Source organism: Acyrthosiphon pisum, chromosome A1 (assembly GCF_005508785.2).
Source record: "Acyrthosiphon pisum isolate AL4f chromosome A1, pea_aphid_22Mar2018_4r6ur, whole genome shotgun sequence".
Taxonomy (NCBI): domain Eukaryota; kingdom Metazoa; phylum Arthropoda; class Insecta; order Hemiptera; family Aphididae; genus Acyrthosiphon; species Acyrthosiphon pisum.
The window spans coordinates 58,422,548-58,435,983 of NC_042494.1; the positions used below are offsets into that span (position 1 = coordinate 58,422,548).

The 13,436-nt window shown below is 39.6% G+C and overlaps 1 protein-coding gene across 2 annotated transcripts in view; it reads left to right on the forward strand.

Annotated features, from left to right (window-relative positions):
- Positions 1–13,436, forward strand: part of LOC100167276 (lysosomal acid glucosylceramidase) — a 33,652-nt gene that overhangs the window by 7,476 nt on the left and 12,740 nt on the right. For both annotated transcript variants that reach the window (XM_029487315.1, XM_029487314.1), the window contains 4 exons: positions 394–727; positions 6,334–6,487; positions 7,632–7,792; positions 9,198–9,435. In XM_029487315.1, the coding sequence (XP_029343175.1) occupies positions 394–727; positions 6,334–6,487; positions 7,632–7,792; positions 9,198–9,435 (887 nt within the window). The remainder of the gene's footprint in view (positions 1–393; positions 728–6,333; positions 6,488–7,631; positions 7,793–9,197; positions 9,436–13,436) is intronic.

Below are 13,436 nucleotides of genomic sequence, written 5' to 3' on the forward strand. Positions count from 1 at the left end.
GTGACAGGTATTATTTTAAATTTCCAAATAAAAAAAAAAAAAAAATTTAACTTATATTTATTTTAGAGAGTGATAACTCATATTAAATTATGTGAAATTATAAAATAGTGTAGTACGAAGTTCATTTATTTTAGGCCCTGTATTGGAGAGGTTAAGACAAACAGATTTAGTAGTTGACCTATATTGAAGATTATCGTTTAAATTTTAAAGTGTTCAAAAATCTATTCAAAATTAGGATTTTTTTTTGTTGGGAGGAGGGGAGAGGTGATAGTTTTGAATTCAGGGCGCTGTTTAAGACCTTACACAAGTTCCAAAATCATTTCTCCTAGGCCTATTATATAATATGACTTGTATAGAACGTTATAATATCAACATGCTAATAATTTATTTTAGATGCTGCGACGGCCGCGGACGACTGTTTGCCCAGGAAGTTCGCGTATGGCACGGTGTGCGTGTGCAACTCGACGTACTGCGATCGGACACCGGAACCGGAAACACTGTCGGCCGGCAAGTACGCTCTGTACACGTCTTCGAACGCCGGAAGTCGGATGCGCAGAAGCAGCGGGTCTTTCGTGCCGTCGCTCGACTCGCAATGGTCCGGCGACGAGATAGATGTGGATGCGACGACCACGTACCAAACCATTCACGGTTTCGGCGGCGCGTTCACAGACTCGGTGGGCATCAATGTCATGGCGCTGAGCCCGAACACCCAACTCAATCTTCTCAAGTAAGCTGCGTACAATTATGACTTATGTAATTATATGTCAACTGTGAATTGTGTTGAAACAATACTGTCATATTAATAATATAATACAATATATTACACGGTCATGTAGGCTATCGGGAATGTCGCATATTTTACATTTCTCGGTCATTATATGACGTATACTTTTCGCCCGGTATTTTTGGGCAAAGTTTTATAATAATCGGTGTATCCTTATTGGTTCTGAAATGTCTGAATAGGTTTGGAGTTTTATAGGTATGGGAATCAATTCGGATGCTGCAGTCGTATAGTAACTCATAATAAAGTACTATTTCCGCCGGGTTGGGTAATACATTGGAAGGTATATACTTTTCCCGTTATAAATTGGAGCATTGAGAGTTGTGACTCTAATTATATATATAAAAAAATAGGTATGAAAACAAATTATTGTCATTTGATCATGTTACCGACTTTAAGAAGATATACGAATTACGAACTTTCAATAAATTACGCGTACTGACTGGCGTTGCTTAGTTACGCATTTTTATAATATTTTGCCGGTGACTGGTTGTTTATTTTGCCTTTGAACGATGATAATATGTATAATGTTTTATTGAAATTTTTTCGTTTAATGTGATCTGCAAGTAAATATAAAAACGGTCATTAAAAACCTGTTGAAATGTTTCTAGCGGTATTAATCTTATATATTGTTATAGCAGAACCCATGAACTTCATTACCGGTAAAAAATCGCAAATCTTAAAAAAAATATGATTGTTCAACTACTATTTTGGTTGTAACTTTACAGTAAGTGCAACTCGGCCACCCTGGTAGGAAATGTTCAATAATTCGATTTGATGCAAGCTTGTACCTGATCTGCCCAATGGCAACGGATAATAAATCGACACTAATTATCGACATCGTGATATAAAACGAAACAATATGATTGTTAATTTTTGAATATTATTTATTGCATATTAATTTTTTTAATGAAAATTATACCTGTATTATATACGTATAATAATATATTTGTAATTAAATATTAATAATGTAATAATTACAATTTACGTGGAATTACATTTTAAAAATGCCATGTGGTTGTCAGTATAATATTGTAGTCTGGGGGTTATTTTTCCTTGGGTCGGGGATTTTTTCAGGGTATTTTTATTCCACTACTAACTATCTCTATGTTATTACTTATAGTTCAGTGCATAGGTATTTCCACCTATAGAGTAACCTGGGGTATAATGGCGCATGGGGCAAAATTAACTATTGTGTATAAGTAATTTAATAATTTATTGCTACCTGGTCAAACATTTTTGTTATTATGATTTATGATTATGTTATCATAGCCAAACGTGATAAAATATTTATTTCAGCAGTTGATGGAGTTTTTGCGGCAATATGAGGCAAAGTATTAATTATATTCGTCTGATATAATATTTGAGTAGTATAGAAGTAGTAATGTGTACTATATAACGACACGTTAGGTATTGTTTTTATATATATACGTTTAGTAAAAGTAGGTGACTAAACGTCAATACTAGTAAAATATTAATATGATAACAACTGAATATACTATAATAGGTACTGTTTATGCTTTATGCAGAAAAACATATTGGGGTAAAATGGTTTAGGTAGAAGGTTTTGGGGTAAAAGTGCGCAGTATTTCTTACATGATTGTTGATTACATACTTTTATAAACATTTAATTTTTCTGGCTTTAAATTGAATGTCTAAAAATGTAATTGTATCTATTTAATTATTGGAATAAAAGGGTACATTATATCTATGATGTATTAACAAATGATTAAATATTATTATGTAAATTTATTGAATAATTATACATAAAAAAATGACTTTGACTTAGTATTTAATACTAATACTGTATTAATTATATATTATATTAGGGACTTATATATTATGCATGTATATTATATATATTTATAACTTACTATTTGATATAAATAAAATAGATAGGTAACAATATTTTAATAAAATTTTTTTTTTATGAATTAATTTAGCATGCGGCCTATTACCCCATTAGGTGCGCAATTTTACCCCAATACTGGGGTAAAAAGACGCATTCGTTATAATTTCTAATTATTTAGAATTTTTGGTATTTGCTTTGGTTAAATCAACTTTTGACCGGAAAATTGAAATCTACATAATATTTATGATAGAAAAACAATATAACAATATTTCTTAAACGGATATGCTACCACATAATAGATGTTAAATGTTAGGTGCGCCATTATACCCCAGGTTAATCTATGCTCCTTAGTCATTCTATAAAAGTTTTGCTTACAACGACTATAAAAAAATATGAAAATAATTTTAGGTTTTTTTTTATGTAATTCAAGATAAATTATAGACAATTCGATAAATGCTTGAACATAAAGTTGGTTTCTCAGTTTCTGATAATTAGTAAAATTTATCTATAGTTGGTGCGTTCAAAATAAAAAAAATCCCAGTACTTTTCTAAATAGTCAGCAGCCTCGGGCTTATCCAAGCGAACACGGGCTCCACTCCGACGTTCGTGAGGGGCACGGCCACGTCCGTGATTGACGTCACCTTCTACCGAGGCCTGGAAGTCATTGGGTGGCAGGTCTTGGAGGCCGACTCCCTCAGCGATCACGCTTACGTCAGCTTCAGCGCGACCCAGGAGCAGCCCGTGACGGCATGGCAGCCACCGTTGCACGAACCGCTCCGAGGCTGGTCTGTCAGGCAGCGGGACGTCAAAGCGCTGGGCCAGTACTTCAGCACCACCCACCTGGAGCCAGCCACGGGCCCAACGGGAACCGGCAAAGCCCTGGCCTCGGCGAGAGCCCTGGAAGAATACCTCGTCGGTGCCTGCGAGGCGTCGATGCCGAGGAGGAGACCGGGGCCCCCGAGGAAACCACCCGTTCTCTGGTGGACCGCCGAGATCGCGGAACTCCGCCGGAACTGCCTGACACTCTGAAGAGCATACCAGAGCGCCCTGAAGCGCGCCGGTCAACCCGGAGCCCAGGCCGCTAGAACGGTCTACTCTGCCGCCAAGAGAAGCCTGCGACACAAGATCGGAGATGCGAAAAGGAAGTGCTGGTCCGATTTGTGCAGCCAGGTCGACGTTGATCCATGGGGCAAGCCGTACAAGATTGTAATGAGAAAACTCGGCACCCGAAACCCGGGAGCGGCATCCAGGGGCAGAGAGGCCGAGATTGCCGACACCCTGTTCCCCGCGGCTCCCGCAACGAACTGGGACGAGGCCCCCTCTGCGGCAGTCCATAATATGTTTGAAACGTTCGACTCCGCGCGCGACACCCTAGAGCTTACCAGGATCACACCGCGGTTCACGCGAGATGACCTGATGAAGACTGCCACGAGACTCTCGCTGGGAAGAGCATCTGGACCGTCTGGCATACCAAATGAGATCCTGAAGGCTTTCGTGAGTCACGAATCGTGACTATGAATCCAAGCAGCGCTATAAGGGTGTACAACGATTGCTTGCGCGCCCTCACCTTCCCGCCCTGCTGGAAGAGGGCCCGACTTGTGCTGATCCGCAAAGGCCCAGACAAGCCGGCTGAGTCTCCTTCCAGCTACAGGCCGATATGCATGCTGGACACGCCGGGGAAGCTCCTCGAGAGGCTGCTCCTGCAGAGGCTCGAATCACACCTCGAATCCAACGGGGGGAGGAGGAGAGCTCCAAATCAGTACGACTTCCGCAGGGGAGTCTCCACGGAGACAGCCGTACAGAAGGTCCTGGACATCGCCACGAACGCCGCCTCGGGGACAGGCACCAAGGACTTGTGTGTGCTGGTAACGCTCGACGTTAAGAATGCGTTTAACTCCCTGCGGTGGCCCGTGATTGATGAGGCACTTCGGAGCAAGAACACCCCGGAGTACCTGGTGGAGGTGCTCCGGTCATGGCTTACCGACAGGGAGCTACTAACCGGCGAGGAGTTGACCCCGAGGCGAGTCACGTGCGGCGTCCCGCCCTGTGGAACATCGTGTACGACTCCCTCCTCGAGATGGAAGTCCCCAACGGCGTCCACCTGATAGGATTTGCCGATGATTTGGCCGTGGTTGGTGTGGCCAGGATGGGCCAACTACTTGAGGATGCCGTAATTCCCACCCTGGAGGCGATCGACGGGTGGATGTCCAGCAGGGGCCTGGAGCTCGCGCACCACAAGAGCGAGGTGGTGCTCCTTACCAAAAGGCGAGCGTTCGTCCCTCCTCGCCTCGTGGTGGGTGGGCACCACATCGAACTGGCCAAGAAACTTAGATACCTCGGCGTCATACTGGACCAGAGGCTGACTTTCGCGCCCCACGTCGAGACCGTAGCTGAGAGGGCCTCCCGCTCGGCAGTATCCCTGGCGAGGTTAATGCCGAACGTAAGGGGCTCGTGCCAGTGGAAGCGAAGGCTCCTCTCCTCGGTGGTCGAGAGCCAGCTGTTGTACGGTTTGTTGTGGGCCACCCAAGTGTCCAAAACTGCAAGGACCACGGCCAATCTGATTCGACCCCAGAGAGAAGCCGCCCTGAGGGTAATACGGGCCTTCCGATCCGTCTCCGACGAGGCATCCCTGCTGCTGGCGCGCATGCCACCGGTGGATCTAGTGGCACTAGAAAGGATGAGGATCAGAGACCGGCTAGCCGCAGCCTTGGACCCCGGGACAGGCCGCCCGTCGAAAGCGGCCATCAAGCGTGAGGAGAGACGGGCGACCCTCACGCTCTGGCAGACGAGATGGGAAAGCAGCAAGAAAGGCGAATGGACTCGCCGCGCGATACCCAATGTCAAGAGGTGGATGGAGAGAACTGTTGTGGGGGTTCCCTCGTCGTACCACATGACCCAGGTGTTGACGAACTACGGCTGCTTTCAGTATTACCTGGCGTGGAGAGACAGGGCCCCAAGCGCCGCGTGCAACCACTGCGCAGGGAACTCGGACACTGCAGAGCACACACTGTTCGCGTGCGAACACTGGTCCGGGCATCGCGTGGAACTTGAATCCCGGCTCGGCCACCAGCCGACCGCCGCTGACCTCCCCGAAATACTGTGCGGGCCGGACTTCGACGTCCTCCCCGCGGACCCCGAGGAGAGAGCCGCCCTCTTGGCTGAGGCTGACGAAAGACTACGCCTGTTCTACAGGATGGTGGAGGCCATAATGAGCCTCAATGAGGAGGAAGAGAGAGCTCGACAGGCGTTGGAACCAGGACGACGAAGGAGGAGATGACCGAACGAGACTCCAAGGCCGGCGGGCCGAGTGCCGGGCCGTGAAGACAGGCAACACCAACTCAAATCAATGCCTCAACGCCTTATGCAATGTATAGTTTTGAGTGTTAGCTCCCCGAGTAACACTCCCTGGCAGTCGGATACCAAACTAGCAAACGCTAAGGAAGGGCTGCTAGGTCGTGGGGGCGCGTCTAAGGGCGCAGTTATTGTACAAACAAATATATTTTTCAATGTACAATAAACGATGGGGGCCGGAGCCCGGAGGAGATGCAATGTGAGCAACAGTTCCTCCTCCGGCTCTCGATTAAACCGGGGGAAAAAAAAAGTACTTTTCTAAATATGTATTAAAATATGCTAGGTAATAGTAATTAGTAGACATAGTTCTTAAATTTAATTTTTTGTAATCTATCATGTAATACCATAGGTCTTATTTCGCTGACGACGGCATCAAGTATAACATTGGACGAGTGCCGATCGGTGGTACCGATTTCTCGACGCGCAAATATACGTACGCCGACAGCAAAGGCATTCCTGACCTGAACAATTTTGATCTGGCCCCCGAAGATGCAGAATACAAGGTATCTATATCAATTTGCATTTTGCACCTATATAATATATTAATATTATATCTAATGTACAAATTAGTTTATAATAATGTGTCTGATTTATTGATATTTAATACTAATATCAGCTATTTATTGTCAAATTATAATAATACTGTTAAAAATATCAAGAAATTGATTAAAGTAATTTGAGATTTGATGCCGTCCCTATTAAACCTCTCTTTGACAAATTAACTTGAATTGGAAATTATTTGGATATAAAAAGTCTGCAATAACTTACAAAATACAATCACTCAATATTTGGTATATACATCTTATGTAAATAAAATAATATTGAGTTTTGCATAAAATGTTGATATAACGTTAAATAACAATTGATGGACAATGGTTATAGGTAGTGGACAGTTTTAATATACCAATGCACCTAAATTCCTTAGTAATTTGCACCCCAATAGGCGATGGTACCCACTTGCCATCCAATTATATAATATATTAAAATATAGTCCGGCCCACGAGAGTCCATACGTAAACCGCGCATCAATACTGGCGTACGCGATGTCTGCCGGCCGAATTTCCTCCCACCATAGTGCCATTCCCACCACTCGGCAATGTGAATACAGCGGCTCATAAAAACACGGCTAATTAATTGCATTTTGGGGGTGTTATATGATTCTCCATATTGAATAAAAAAAAAACTCGCAAATAACTCGTAAAAAAATACGTTATAAACTTATAACGTTTACGACACAAAAGCATACAAAAGACCAGTCATAAAAACGAATTAGTCGAATTTCGTAAACGTGTTTACTACTGTCGCTACTCGCTACGTATACACGAATGTCAACGACGGCTGTTGGCGATCATTGCCGGCCGACTTCCGATCGGTATGATTCGGCGTATGGAAGGGGAACCAATGCGCAGCGACGGACGCTTTAGCACATATTATTATGGACTCTCGTGGGCCGGACGGAATAGGTCACTGAATGAGGATGACGTGTGGAAGACTCTGCGTCTCTGTATAATGAGTTATAAAAAAAAAAAATGTAAAACCCTTCCGTCCTCCACTGTTTGAGGATGTCGAGCTTCAGATACCTACATATTTATATAAGCTGCAGACTTATATACGTATCTTATTAACTATTATAATGCCTATATTCAGATACCGCTGATAAAGACCGCAATGAGTATGGCGTCGGATGAAATTAAGTTGATCGGGTCGGCGTGGTCGGCCCCGCCGTGGATGAAAACCAACAACGACTATTCCGGAATAGGTTTCCTCAAGCCAGCATTCATGGAAACGTGGGCGGAATACCATCTAAAGTAAACGAGAACATATTTACTATCATATTGCTATAGTTCGCATATTATCATCGTATTTTGAGCATATAATCGTGATTGTTATAAACGTATTTAGGTATTTAAAATTTTTGATTTAGTGTGGTTATCGTTAATAGAACTAGGTGTCTAGGTACTAATAGTACTTATATTCTATACTCTATACGGTATATACAGTAATCTATATATATAAAAACGGAGACAAAAATGTATAACAATTCATCAATCGAGAACGGCTGGTCCGATTTGGCTCAAATTTTTTTAAGATGTTCGTAACTGCCAGGAGAAGATTTTTACGAAATAAAATTTTAGGAAAATCCACCGGAAAGGTAGGAAATCTCAAGTCTATATGTCAAAAATACAACAGTGGCGCAGCAGTGCATTATATTATATTGGTTGCTATTGGTTAATCGGGCATGTTTGTTGATTTCATATATAATATAAAAATGAATCGCAGAATGTGTTGCTAAGCGCAATAATTCTACTGTACGTGTGTTGTGACTAAAATCCTCCTAAATGATTAGACCGATTTGAATGAATTTTTTTGTATTTCATCGGATTTTAGTATGGTTAGGTTAGGATTTTGTATTAATTGATTATACAATCCACCATATTATGTAGAATACGACAAACTTGGTATAACTTTGATACTTTAGAGTTAAATCATACACTAACGTACCTACATACAGCAAGGGGTACGCGATCTACCGCAGGTAGATTGCCTACCTGATAATGTACTGCTGCGAATCAGAATTTTTATTCCGGGCAACGGAAAAGTTAAGATTAATTTTGAAACCATACACCGAATATTAAATAAAGAATTGAACAAAGTTTGAGTCACATATAGTTGGTACACTTAATGGGCAACGAAGTACACGGGTTCAGCTAGTATACTATATATTATAATTTATAATATTATGTATACCATAGCTATTACACCTTTTCTTATAGGTATTCCTATTCATATCAATGATTGCAGACATTATAATATGATAGCCTGCAAAATATTTAAATTTGCTCATTACTGGTACCGTATGTGGTGGCTGGTGGCTTGACGGCTGGATCAAGCATATAAAATGATTTAAAATAACAATTATTGCAAAGTGATTGTTATAAACACCCTCCAAATTTCAAACACCCAATTTTTTTTTAGCAGAAAATCGAACAACAAAACTACAGTGTTTTAAAATCAGTTTTTATTATATAAAAATAAAAGGGATATTTGGAAAGCATAGTGTATTTGGGCCCGCCCACGTCGTCATAGCCTCCACATCGTCCACATAATATACATATTATATATATTATAAATTCTATGAGTATATATACTATAGCCGTATACAATTGTAAATTTTGTGATCTCATGTTTCGTACCTTATTCGATATGTTGAAGATTTTTGGACGCGTACAGCAAACAAAACCTGACTTTCTGGGCACTGACCACGGGGAACGAACCGCTCAACGGTATCGTGCCTGTGAACCGATTCAATTCTATGGGCTGGACACCGATGTCGCACCGCGAATGGATCGGACGTCACATGGGGCCCCGGTTAAGGGGTTCAGAATACAACAGAACGCTGTTGTTCGCCATCGACGACCAAAGGATCGTATTGCCTTGGTGGATGAAAATGGTACTGTAATACCTACTGTATATATATAGGTACTACTGTAGTCTTATCGACTATCGAGTTCAACACTGAAACAACTCGAAATATAACAAATCCGAGTTATGTACAATGTACACCATCTTATAGACCATTTTTATGACGATTTCAGTTCAAGAACGCAATAAAATATAGCTTAACTATTAACCACGAGAGAGGTCAATTTACATTACTTTACATAGAGAAACAATATAAAAACACATTATACCCAATAAACCAATATTTTGAGTTGTTGCAGTCTTGAACTGGATAGTCGTTTTATTATATTGATTACCTATTGCAGGTAGACGATTATAATATTATAGTGTCTAGGGCCTAGGCACCTGCTTAAACACGCGTAATCAATGCTACAGGCTCAGCTCAGTACTCAATCTAATATTATTTTTTTGATTTTGATCTATCCAAGAGACCAATCGAGATATTTGAGTACGGAGTAGCTGGTATACGGCGATCAGTGGCGTATTTAGGTTTTTGTCTGGGGGGGGGGGGTATGACTTTATCCAGTAGCCCCGCCTTTAAAGTTAGAGGAATTATTAAGCTAGGATTTTAAAAACTTTTGCATATTATATACAGCCTATATGAGGGGGATTGATCACCTTGACCACCCCCCCCCCCTCCTACGTAAATACGTCACTGATGGCAATATCTGATAGAATAGGTATGTTAATTAACGACTGGCCGAAAACCAGATTGCTTATAGACAGTGCCGCAACTAGCGGGGGGGCTGGGGATGCGTAGCACCCCCAAATGAGCCTCCTTTCCACTTCAGTGGGGCCCTCAAAACACAAAATGCCTTTAAGAGGGCCCCCACAATAAAAATTGCACTAGGGACTATTCGTGGATTTCCTCCTTGAACTGCACTCCGTGAACAAGCACTGCTGGCTTGGTATGTTCCGTGGACGTTGTCCCTTGAACTGACCGTTTCGGCTGGATTGATTGTTGGAACCAAATTGTTTCTACAACTTGGCGTGGAAACTCTTGATGACGGTTGAACGTGGTTCGTCGGTGGGTCTCGAATTACTTATATTGAAAAATCAATTTTTTTTTATTCGATATCAGACCCCACACCTGACACCAAATTTGTGTAGTGATCGCCGTGCAGGACACGTTGAACACTAATACAATAATTATTTAACGACGTCGCACGTTCGTCGTTGTCTTGAGTCGTGGATGAGAAAGATAGGTGATAATTATAAACACTTTTAGACTTTTTAAAGATAACAATAATTTAACACTTTATTATTACAAATTCAAATACACAATAATTATAAGCACTGTCGTAAGCTTGTTAGACCTACGACGAGGGCCAGTGGCGTATTTAGCTTTTTGGCGCCCTAGGCTAAATTATTCTGGCGCTCCTATCCTTACCTCGTGACACCAAGGAATCAACATATTTGGTCTGACCTTTCATGATAATTTTTGTATGCACATTTGTATTAAATATTTATATTAATCTTTAAACAACAAATTTAAAAAAAATTTTTTAAATGTTACAAATATTTGTGAAAACATTTTTTTTTTTTATTAAAATACCTAAAATTAAATATTATAGAATTATTTTTCTTCTGCTTTTTTGTTCCGCGAAGGCTTTTATGATGTCTTCATAATCCATTTCTGTTGTAATTTTATTTTCAATACACAATATTGCTAAAGCATTTAATCTTTGTTGGCTCATTGTTGATCTTTGATAATTTTTAATTCTTTTGAGGCACGAAAACGATCTTTCGGCCGAACAATTAGTTGCAGGTGTACAAACAAAAATTCTCAAAATAATTTCTACATTCGGGTATACAGTATACTGTTTTAAGTTCATTTTCAAAAATAAATTTTATTAATTTTAAAGGAGACTGTGTTTTTGGACCAAATTTAATAAGTAAATGATCTTTTAAATGTAATAATTCCGTTTGCAAGTCTTCACGATCAAAATCATTTGGATATATTTTCCAGAGGTTGTTTGATTTATGTTTTATCTCACATGGATTCAATTCAAATAATCTTGTCAAGAAAAAAAATGGTTCACAGAATGAATTATAAGCCTCACGTCTTTTTAATAATTCATTTCCTAGAACATCAAGAATTACCATAAACGAATTTATTCTAAAGTTATCCTTTTCATTAAGCTCAGTGTCACCAGTTCTATTTTCATCGTATTGAGTTTTTTTCTTTTTTTTTCTTGATATACTAGTTTTATACTGTTTTATTGTAGATCGAATAAGTGCTTTCTCTTCGTAATTATCAAATTCATTACGTTGTGAACGTATAAGTTCAATTAATGAATCATATAACTCCAAAACAATGACTACATCGATTTCAATACTTTGTAATTTTTTGCTTACAGCATTTAGTCTATTTAGTAAAAAAACCCCATAAAATTGCCATAAAATTAGTTTCCAAGTATTCAAAGTTATGACGTAACCCAGCTGCTTCACTTCGAGTTTCTGGTGTTTCACTATTTTCTTTTTCTATTTCTGACAGAGCATTTATTATTTCATTCCAAGACTCATTATAGCTGAGACAAGCATCATCTCTTGAACTCCATCTCGTAGTATTAATTCGTTTCAATGTTTTAGATTTAGAGCTGAAATGAGTCATTAAAATATCCCATCTATGAGTTGAAGCAGAAAAGAAAGTATATAAATGTTGTAGATTACAAAAAAATTTAGTAGCTTCAGGACAACATTCTACAGCGTGGACTCCAACTAAATTCAGCGAGTGCGCAGCGCATGGGACATACACAGCAAGAGGATTTATTTCTCTTATTCTTGCTTGTAGTCCTGTATGTTGCATATTCAGCATTTACATTATATACTAAACGTTTATATTAACAATAATAATCATAAGTATCATATTACGATCGGTGGGGATTGTCCATCGGTCATTAGCAAGTAGACAATTTTATATGTACGTCAGTTCGATTTATACTTTTCATAATAAAAGACTATAATATACGTTAATGTTATTATTCATATTAACAATACACAACAAATTGGCGACGAAGATAAACATTTTTAAACTCATCTCATATTAAATTAAAATATTTATAAAATGGGTGAGGATAACAAAAATATTACTCAATTCCATAATATAATAGGTTCACCAGGAACATTTGAATCTGGAAACGACATAACAATATTTGAATCAAGACTTACAAATTTTTTCATTGCAAACGGAATAAGTAACGAAGTCCAGAAGAGAGCTATACTACTATCTTCAATTAGTGAGGAAGTTCACAAAATATTATTCAGTTTATGCGTTCCAGCAAAACCAGACGTTCAGACATACGACACACTATTAGGTTTGTTAAACAATTATTACAAGCCAGTGAAATCGTACTTCGCATCAAGATATGCATTCTACAACGCAAAGCAGAGACCAGACGAAACTGTAGCTGAATGGGGAGCAAGAGTAAAGAACCTAGCATCAAAATGTAATTTTTCAACGGAATTACAAATTGTAATCCGTGACATTTTTGTTGTTGGTATGAACGCGGGACCAATTCAAGATCGATTACTAGAGGAAGATGCCTCAAAAATAAGCATCACATATTCGCAACTTATGGAAATTTCTGCTGCAAAAGAATCTACAATCAACAATAAAACCGGATGGATAAAGGAAGAAGCTGACTTCAAATATCAAAAACAAAGTCAGCAAGCAAAATCAGCCAAGCAGTCAATCACGGAAAAATCAAAATGTGGAACATGCGGTCGATCAAACCACACACAAAAAGAATGCCGATACAAGGACTACAGTTGTAATATTTGCAATATCAAAGGTCATTTGGCTCCTATGTGTAAAAGTAAGAACAATAAACCAAAGTATGATAACCGCTCACACAATAAATTTTTATCCGAAAATTCTGGTAATAACACGAATGAAAATATTCATGATGACGCAATCGCGTACAATTTATCTGACACTTTTTTTAATATGATTGAAAATAACTTTCAAATAAAGTAAACCGTACATAA